The sequence below is a fragment of the Protopterus annectens genome, chromosome 1.part1 (genome assembly GCF_019279795.1).
Source record: "Protopterus annectens isolate FY-2018-M chromosome 1.part1, PAN1.0, whole genome shotgun sequence".
Taxonomy (NCBI): Eukaryota; Metazoa; Chordata; order Ceratodontiformes; family Protopteridae; genus Protopterus; species Protopterus annectens.
In genome coordinates, this window is record NC_056726.1 from 113,715,435 (window position 1) to 113,725,783 (window position 10,349).

Here is a 10,349-nt window from a genome sequence, read left to right on the forward strand (position 1 = left end):
ATTCCGATTCCATGCAGCTACATAAATGCTCACAGTACTTTGGGGTAAGTTTGGACATATGTGCCAGTTTCTGTGTAGGGGGCTCTGAAATTGTTTCTACCTTCCCCCAGGAGATTGTAATCCGCATTGGTTTGTTTGACCCTAACTTCAGGGATGATGACACTGTAGGGATGCTGCAGTAGTTAATCATGTTGGTTAATACGAAGTCTCAAGATATTTTTACATTTTGTGGGGGTGTCAGCCAACTGGTCTAAGGCATTTGCATTGACAAAATCAAGTAATCTCTGGGCATTTGTATTTTGGCACAAGTATTTCTTCCAATCTATGGGAGGACAGCTGAAGTTGCACAGGATCAGGGTAAGAGAGTTGAATCTTGATAGATTCGAAGAGGTCCAGATAGGTGGAGTGGGCTGGGCATCTCGAGTCAGAGTTGGAGGCCTGTAGCTATGATTATAACAAGGGTCTTGTCAATTGTTAACTGCACATGGAGTACTTCTTGAGCATCATACGGTTTTGACCACCTAGGTGTGTGTATGGCATTGATATCTATATATATATATATATATATATATATATATATATATATATATATATTGCAACTCCACCCCCTTTTTGTTTTGCTACCATGGCTTGAGGTCTGAATGAATGATAGAATGAGTAACCTGGTATGGCTGTTGTGCTCTCCAAGTTTTGAACATTGTTCCTGTGACTGCACAAATGTCAGCTTCTTCCAGGGTTAAGAATGCTTGCAATGAGTGCATTTTCATGTTTAGACTCCTAGCGTTAAGCAGCAAGTCTTTTAATTTAGGTTTTGACGAAAGTTTCATGTTGGTAGTTTGGCACTGCCTAAAAAGGGCACTATGGGAGAGGAAAGAGCCTTTGCCAGGAGCCTGAATCCCAAGGGAGACAGGTACAGGCCATCTGTAGCAAAGAATCATGGCCTGTCAACCATGTCATCCCAGGCTGTCAGGTACTGGATTCCCTTAAGTCTAGAGGCATGTCTGCCTGGGACACATACTCAGCAAGCACGATCATGTCCCTCTTCCTATAGCCCAAGGAGCTACATCTAAAGTTATTCACTCCAAAATGGACTAAGACAGAATCACACCTGTGTAGAGACTAGAGTGCATTGGTGATATGGCAGGATTCTGGCACCCAACAACTGTGACTATCCATATCCAGCCTGGTGGAGGGCAAATCTGTCTCACAATGGAGTCTCCTACAACTAACATGCTGGGTTTATGTTTAGGCCTTAGTGGCTTTGAAAAACAGGTGTGTGGACGAGTTTGCAGGAGTTTATGCCTGGGAGGTCTTTTGGATATGCTTTTGTTGGAAGACCTCCACATGTGTGGGTGGTGTTTTGAGGTGTGGTGTTTGTGTCACCAACCTTCTCAGTGCCAGATATACTGGGATGTGGAGTAAATGCAAGGACTAAAGGCTCCTGTCTACTGCACACCTCAATCAAGGACATTTTTGACTTTGTATCAAGTTACATTTTCCTGAACCATCTGTGACATACTGAAGGGTTAAAATTATTCCATAGCTCCAGGCATATCTACACATTTCTTTTCACTGCAAAATACAAAGCAGTCTTACTATCAAATTCTGTAAGTGGCTTTATATATAGCACCATCTCTGACTTTTTTTTTTTTAAGAGATGGTCTGGTGTCAAGTCAAAGTGCTCTATAAATGTCCAAACCAAAGTAAATAGGTCCTCCGATTCAATTTCCATACAGGGAAATACTGCAGTCACATTGGGAATCTGTAACTTCACTCCCACTAGACTGAACAGGCACAGGGCAACCAAGTGGTTTGCACTGTCACAAGAGCCCTGTCAAGCAGCTAGAACAATGACTTAAAGTCTTTGATGGAGAAGCAGCATATAGCAAATTCAGACAGTGGCAAGCAAGAGTGTAAATATAAAGATGTCAGAATGAGTCTAGTTTTTTTGTGTAGTTATAGTTTCAATGCAATGACAGCACCTCCCCATACCAGCGTTTTGCACTTAATCACACCTTAAGATCCTTGGGCAACAGCAAGAGAACCAATATTTCTCAGTCACCTTAAAAAAAAAACTTGCTACAATCCATACAAGCTCCTAGTGATCCAAGCCTCCTTTAAATCCAGTAACTGCTGCCAACTACAGATCCCAGCCAGTGTTCCCCAAACCAATCTTAAAATCATTGAAATATTAAGATCAAACCAAATCTCTTCTTGACTTACAAGTATCACACATTAAAAAAGTACTCCAGTTTTCTTATTTCAATATCAATGTACTACAGCATATTTTAAAACTACACACTAGAACAGATGACACCAGCATTCACAGTCTGGGTTATCTTTGTGGACTAGTATGCATTTCTACGTGCATGCTGTTTTACAATCCCATCCATCTTAAAACTCCAGAAAAATTTACACTGTCTCTCACTTCTAGTACAAGATTAAACTGACAATATTTCTTATTTCTAGAATTATCCCCAATTCGGTTGCGATTTATCCCTCTGGTACTGAGGGGGATACTTTCACACACACACCAAACTCAAAAAGCTTGCCATCACTGCACTAGAAAGTTCACAACATCCTTAACTTCATGTCACCTAGCCTGCCTGTATCCACACCCCACATATCACTGCATATTTGGTTAAATCACACTACACATTATTTACTGTAAAGCCTAATGGTATCGCTACATCAAATGACATCTTCAACAGCTTCTCTGTGTAGAAGGCCTATAGAAATTTTCAAACAGCACCCTGCAATTGGGCCCAAATGAGAACGCTACTGCAGCAACCTCCAACTTTTACAGCCTAAACAGTGTACAGAACTTAGTTAATACCTGTACACCTGTGTGTGTACTATCAGGGCCTCTAAGCTTATATGTCCCTGTACCTCTTTGGCATTAGAAGGGGTATGCTAGTTAGGAAGTTTCCAGAGTTGTGTGTGGGGGTATGTTAGTTTGCCTCCAAATATTAGACATGGGGAGGCAGACCCCAAGGTGAATTTTCTATCCATTTAATATTATGCTTATTAAATGGCTATTGGACTTAAATTTCACATGGACAGGGTGCTAAATCCAGAGCATGGGAATCCTCGGAGACATCTGCCTCTAACACATTTTGCATCACATGAATGGCTCTAGTGGTTCTGATACTGTTTTTACAGGTGTGCAAAAGCAGCATCTGAACTGATCCAATGAGACCTTGTATGACAGGCAAACTGTCTCCCAGTAATCACATGACTGTTTATATTTTCCTGACAAGGAACCAGTGTTCAACTGCTACATGTGTGGCTCAATGATGGGTCTGATAAGGGCTGAATAAACTAGCAGTATGACACCTTAGTGGCATTCCAGAATAATGCCCAGTTCATTATACTGGAGTGGGGGGTGCTTAATGCCTTAACCATGCAGTATGCATTACTTTCCCCTAAATCATTGCCATCTCAAAGAAGTCCAAGTTCTTCCCTTGACTAATCAGGTCCATGGAGTCAGACAACTGCAGCCCCCCATTTTCATTGCAACAAAGCTAGAAGCTACAGTTTAAGTGACAAGTGGTCCAAATAGGTCATGGTAATGTTTCAAGCTAATGGGCACAAATATCAAGGCAAGTTTTGAGGGAGTGGAGAAAATTTGCTACATCATTCTGCTTGAAGGTGGCACCATTTACCACCAGTTCAGCAAGTGTGTACTGCTCTGACGATTCAGCTATTGCTGTAGAAGGCCTCGAAGGCAATATTTACCTTGTTACTTGGTCCTCTTATCAAGTTATATACAACTAGGACTTAATGCAACTGTAAACCTCAGGAAAAGTGTGATTGCTAATCTGGAAGCCTTAAGGCTATACTTATTTGTTGCAAGGGGGATAAGCGCACTCTGTGTTGGGAGGAAATGTATACATTTCCAGTGGTGGCAGTGAACAAATCCTGAACACTGAAAGCTTCAAGTGCAGATTCTCTGCAGTTTCAGTTCCTCAGGTCAGTCCTCCCCTTCAAGATTACTCTCAGATGTCATGCTTGCTTAAACTTGAGACTACACACGACAGGATTATGTATTGCCATCTTAGGTTACCTTGCTGTTCCTTTTCTTGTGGACCGACAGCCATCCATTACAAATCTGTCTAGCTATGCTCCACAATCATGACCTCAGCTTGAAGACCATCATTAGCCAGGCTAAGGCACTGGCTTGTTTCAGACCTTAAGTCATACAGTTGCACTTTTATAAGGAAACATTTCCACATCCACAAAAATGCCTGTCCAACCACTTAATCTCATTCCATTTATGGGAAGAAAATGGAACACTGGCACTGCGTGTGCGGCTTATCACTAACCCCCCCTCAGAAAACATGACTAGCCCACAAGTCCTCCCCTGTGGAAAATGTGTTACTCCAAGTGAGGAATCACTGCTAATTTTAAGACACCTGTATTGCTTTGGTTGCACACAAGGCATCAATATATGTATCTGAAAAAAGCCAGCTACACATTTTTAAAGTGATGAAGCCAGACATGAAAATTTTAACACACGTTTAATACAAAGCACCACAGATCGGTTCATCAAAAACCGTGATAATATGCACAGTAAAAAAAATGAACAAAAAATAAATTCACACACTAAATGGGGTCATTTACAAACAGTTTTTAGGGGAAATATTGCAGTCCAGTCACTCATCTTTTTGTCCAGTGGTAAACATTTCCATCCAGTGGCATATTAAATTAAGAGCACAACTGTTTTCTTCAAGTTCTGTCCAACGTTGAGTTTCTGTAGATGTGAGGCTATTTGCTACAGTTAAAAACTGCATTTACAAAATACTTGATAAAAATATTCTTCTTTAAAACTTTACAGGAGGTACATAAAATCAACTAGTGTCCCATTGCAGAAGTTTCATTTGTCATCTTCAGTCTTCTGTGCCTGCAGGGAAAAGACAAAAGGGCACAAGTACTTAGCCCATGTTCAACGACTGGCAATTTCAAACACACAAAGCAGCCATTTCCAACTAAAACATTACTAGTCAAAGCAATCCAGTTCACTGCACTCGCAATATTGCCACAACTTAAGTCAAAACACAATCTATACACTGCACTCAGTTTTGAGCATACCCTCAACTGTCACAGTATCAGATGGACCTTTGACAGACAGTGTGCTGGTGGGGCTACTGCGGCATGCAAACACACTGACTGAAGAGCGTGAAATGTGGATCTGTAACATTAAACAGAATTAAAAGCAAATAAAAAGTAGTTTTATGTAGCACAATTACTTTTCATCTGCACACAAAGAAACCTACCTCTTCAGATTTAGTTTCTCCATTTTCAGCAGGAGTCGCTTCTGGTTTGTCTTCCTTCTTTCCCTTGGCACCTTTTTTACCCTTTGCAGCAGCTACTTCTTTCTGCAGGAAAACAAAAGACTGTCTTTATAGGTGTCCCAGAAAAAAAAAAGTGCTTTAACTTGGGAATTTTCATGAAGCAGTCTGATGCAAATAATGGCAACATTGCTTAGGATACGGTGTAACTATAGAGTAATATGCAAAGATAACCTTAAGGGCCTTAACTACTTAACTCCAGGTTAAATGAAGGATAGAGGATTCATGTTACCAACATTTAAATAAAGGGTAGAGGGTTCGTGTTACCTACATTTAAGCACACAACTATATGTTTACAACAATTAATACCACAAGTTACTACAACCCCCCCCCCCCAAAGTGATGCACATCTTGCATTCAGAAAAATACCAACCTGGGAGTTAGGTTGGCTCAATTAAGCAATGGATACTGTAAAACCTTACAGAAAAATCATTACATGAAGATTATGGAAGGTGCTCACCTTGGCTGCTGGTTTCTTCGGTTTGGAGTCTGGCTTTGGGGGGGCTGGCTTCTGTAGAACCAAGATGCAGAACCATTAAGTTGTGACAATTCCATAAAGTTACAAAAAAGCTGCAAAGCTATTTTCAAAAACAAGTCTCAAACTATACAGTCCACATCCCACTCAAAATGTAAAAACACGCAACACAGCTAAAGTTGGTTACTTACAGCAGATATCCTTGCAGACCTTCTTGTAGGCTGAAAGAAAAAAAAAAAGTTTATTCAGCTTGCTTGTTGCTTCAAAACCTGTGTTCACATGGTTTGCAGTACCATAATTAAGCTTTTTAAAACAACCTACCCAGGTATCAACCACACATTCATGTAAGCATTTCCATTTATGCAGGAACTGGCATTTAGATGTCAATGGATTCAAATAAATGCATCCAGACCTACTGTCTTAATGTTAGTACTCTCCATTACTATTCCACAAAAGCAGCACCTCACCAGCAGCAAGATATGCTGACAACCCATGCTGCAGTGTGCAACTTGCTTTTGAAACAGTTACTACAGAATGAGACAAGGCTGTAGGCAGTGATCAACACAAACAAAAATCCCAACATTCTCATCGATTGTGCTCACACCAACAAACTAAGACAACAAATCCTTACCAGATTCAAGTTCAGTTTTTCATTATTCACGTGGCCTACCATGGGACCAGAAAAATCTTTAGATATTTTGCACTGACAGCAATAGTCACTTGGTTTCCAAACCATGTGATGAAATTGACTGCAAACTGACCCAACATTAAAATGCATACAGCAGTGTGATGTCCTTTAGGACCGCATAAGATGATTTGGAGTCTAGAGAATGTCTACTCTCAACACATCACACCACAACCTCCCTGAAACATAAAAACTACATTATACCGGTGACAAGAACAAGAACCACTGGTCTCAAATGGGAGGGCAATTAACTATCAAGGTAATCTCCAAGTGTAGTGACTCGCAGGATGCGCAGTAGCAAATCCCGCCCCGAACACGCCTCCAGTCCAAGCAGGCATGAATATTTATTTTGCTGCTGCCATACTTTTACACGCGCATTCCGAAGCACAAGTGTGATGTTGAAACGGTAACCTGCAGTGACTGTCACTCGCTCTACTTTCCCTGCCAATCATGTACGTTACGCCCACTCCACGCCCAAAGCTGCGCAGAGCCGAGTGCGAGATACTACACTCTGAGATTACCTGAAAACCAATACCAGTTACTTAAGAACACACACCTTTTGCCACAAACTGTTTAACTACCACCCTTACCTCTTTTGGTTCGTGCTTATTCACTTTTGATGAATCTTTGCCTTCAGTGCCTTCTGGAGACTAAATGGAAGAGACAGAATGTCATTAAGTCAAAATTTCTACTATAAACAATCAATACTAGACACACAAACAAAACGTGCATTTCACTGAATGCACACATGGTGCATTCCACCTGTAAATTAGCAAACAGGCGTTGCCGGGCCGCTATTCCCGGCATTGTCTTCAAAAAAGTGCATAAAGTAAAACAGAAACTTCAACCAACCAACGTGCACAACGGTCTTCAAAATCAGCCAAATATGGCAGAAAGATAGGAAACCCAGTGTACAAAATCAAAAATGCACCAACTGTGGATTAAAGCAGCACGCACACAGGCCAAATTATATGGTCAAAATATATTGTTCTGATGGCTCCAGAACTTTCGTGCGAAAATTCGGAACATGCCAGCTATAACCCCACTGATAAACTATTTGAACCAATTGGCAAAGTAGATTACTGCGCAACTGTACAATGCGTATTTATAGCAGAGGTGCATCAGAAACCACGTGAAACTTTAGAAAACCCCAACCCATAGGCGGTCGTTCCGCAACGCTCAAGCCCAGCCTCGCTCTCAACTTTGAGTTGTCCTACACCTACAGTGGGAAACCCAGGGCACAAACAATACAAGATCGGCAGATGTTTGCGGTGGGAAGGTAGAATATAACCAACATTCAATCGCCTTCGTTGGCTAGACTTCAGCAGTAACCAACTATAACCACTATGTAACACTACTGAGTGGTTTCACACCTGTCAACCGGCCAAAAATTATGCAAAAATCAATGCATGACTAAGTGTAAATTTAGCAAAACCACGTGTAGCTAAAGAAGCTGCAGTTACACAAATAAAAACATGAGGGTGTACTGAGTTTGCCTCATCATAAACACCCACTTGCGAAGGGAAGAAAAACGATTTACTTAACTGTTCCCGAGCCACACAAAAAATTAAAGGATGTAGCCCTTCAGATGTAATGCTTGACCAGAACCAAGGTAGCGTCGTTCACTAATGTGTAAATGCGCAACCCAGAATATGGCCCCTCAACCGAGTCAGACCTGCAGCGCGTTAAATCTCGTGTTCTGCATTTTTTGAATTTTAGAGACCCTTCTCAAGTCTAAAATGTTTAGAACAGTAATGAAATAGTTTCTGTAACTACGATGTCTTCCGACCTCTAGTACACATATACTACCCACCACGCAGAGCTTTGGGGGGGGGGGGTATCGTGGGTTGGATTGAAAAATCATTTTGCACACTCTACTGCCTCGGAGATTTGTCCAGCTCTATTCTCCCTCGGCAGCACTTCTTTGGTAGATTACCAGTAAGAATCAGTGCCAGCCATTAAGAGTTACGTGAGCTGAATCGTGTCAATATAGTCGGGGGTACCCCATCACCGGGTGTGAGAACAGCCGGAGTAGCAGTAAAGCTACTAACATCTTCATAAATTGAAACACCCTCTACAAGCCTTCGGAAACTGATGGCAACTGGGTAACGCGTAAGAGCCCACATCACGCTATAATAACTAAAGACATGGACCCACACAAGAATTGATGAGGAGGGCGCGAATCAATGAAATACGTAAACATCGGACCGCGTACTGTGGATCGTGAGGGACGAGAAGTGCGCGTGTCTAACCAAATAGTTAGCTACTGAGCGTCCGTTGTGACCGCTTTTAGGTGCGCAGAGGCGTCAAGGACAAAATCTACAATTAAACAAGACCAATAAAGGGATGGCAACCTATATGCTAATTATTTGCAAAACGTGCGTCAGAACACCAAGCTTACAGCATCGAGCGATCGTCGATCCTACTGAAAGACTACCAGAGTATTTACAAACATTCATGGCGGTACTACTGCCATTGTGGAAACGGGCAGAAAAACATTACAATTAATAAGTCACCTATCCACGTAAGGGAGAACACTGAGAAGGGACTAAAGATAGGTTCAGCAAATAGCAAATCCTCCGTCACCTTATATTCTTAGTATTACGTATAAAAAGTGCATCTTGAATTAAAAAAAGAAACACTTTCCCAAACTGTGTTACGTCCCGTTTGACTAGTAAAACGTTGGGAACATGAACAAAGGAAATCAAAACGGCAAAACCTTTCGCTTTCACCGTGAACAATGAATCTTACCCACCCCCATCAAATTTAAGGTCACATTACAACTCCCTCGTTGTGATTTTCGGTACGCAAGCGCAAAAGGGCTCCCGCGTTGAAAATGACACTACAGGACAGGGAAATAGTATGTCTAGTTACATACGGGTCTGAGGCGGGAAGGAGGAGAATCATCTATTAAACATGGCTTTTACAGCCATCGTCGACTGAAGAAAAAGATATACATTAACCAAAAATACTAGATTTTGCACCTGTATACAGAATACTATTACTACACTATACAGACACCGTTCGAAGAAACGCGTATCATAACACTACACACATTACAGTCAGAGAAATACCATATACCCACAATAAGTACATTTACAATAGATCTGCAGCTACATCAAGATTTTAAACTAAATCAAAAAATTCAAACCACATATTGTTTACATCAAAGAAAATGCAACAAAAAATCTGTAGATTATAATGCCTTTGCAACAGTGCTTAGCAGAAAATTGTTAACTAGATCTCACCTTTCTTTTCGGCATAATTGCACTTTTTTTGAACCTATAGAAAAGGTTTTATACAACCCGTGCTACAAAACCCACAGAGAAGGCCGACGCTACTGCAACTTTGCAAGTAACGCTCTCAGGCAGATGGATTTCTAAACATTCCTCATAATTACATGCTAACATATTTTCGTTCTTATTGGTCCGTAGTAGAATTCGGAATTCCAATCCCCGCCCTATCATATATAGAATGAAACAGTAAGGACGTGAGGGTCATTCTAATTGGCTAATGGTGTCCCATTAACTCACGCCTTCGTCACGCCCTGTGTGTTGAGGGGAGGGGGCAATCAACATTGGATATGGTTTTAAATGTGTCAATCAAGCAGTTGACGTGGTTGTCATGATTAAAAAAGTCATACAATACTTGGACTGGGCCAATAAATGGGAAGATTACTAAATGAGAATATAATTTCCGCAAATTTGCATTTTCTCGGAGGAGGTGTGAACTTAATTAAAAATTGTATTATTCTACCTTCAGCCATAGATTGCTCGAATTACGGTTTCGGTATTACTGACAAAAGCAACAGCGTTTTATATGTCACGTTATTTACATT

The 10,349-nt window shown here is 41.1% G+C and overlaps 1 protein-coding gene across 2 annotated transcripts; it reads right to left on the reverse strand.

The window, feature by feature from the left end:
• Positions 1 to 4,503: 4,503 nt before the first annotated feature.
• On the reverse strand, positions 4,504 to 9,915 carry HMGN3 (high mobility group nucleosomal binding domain 3). 2 transcript variants are annotated; one of them, XM_044073695.1, is made up of 6 exons: positions 9,760 to 9,915; positions 7,102 to 7,161; positions 6,018 to 6,047; positions 5,812 to 5,862; positions 5,277 to 5,378; positions 4,504 to 4,903 (listed from the first exon to the last, which is right to left on the reverse strand). In XM_044073695.1, exons 1-6 carry the CDS (start codon positions 9,772 to 9,774, stop codon positions 4,877 to 4,879), a joined length of 285 nt encoding a protein of 94 aa, XP_043929630.1. In that variant the 5' UTR covers positions 9,775 to 9,915; the 3' UTR covers positions 4,504 to 4,876. The 2 variants fall into 2 exon arrangements, with proteins under 2 accessions (XP_043929630.1, XP_043929636.1); XM_044073701.1 differs by lacking the exon at positions 9,760 to 9,915 and adding an exon at positions 9,267 to 9,297.
• Positions 9,916 to 10,349: the final 434 nt, after the last annotated feature.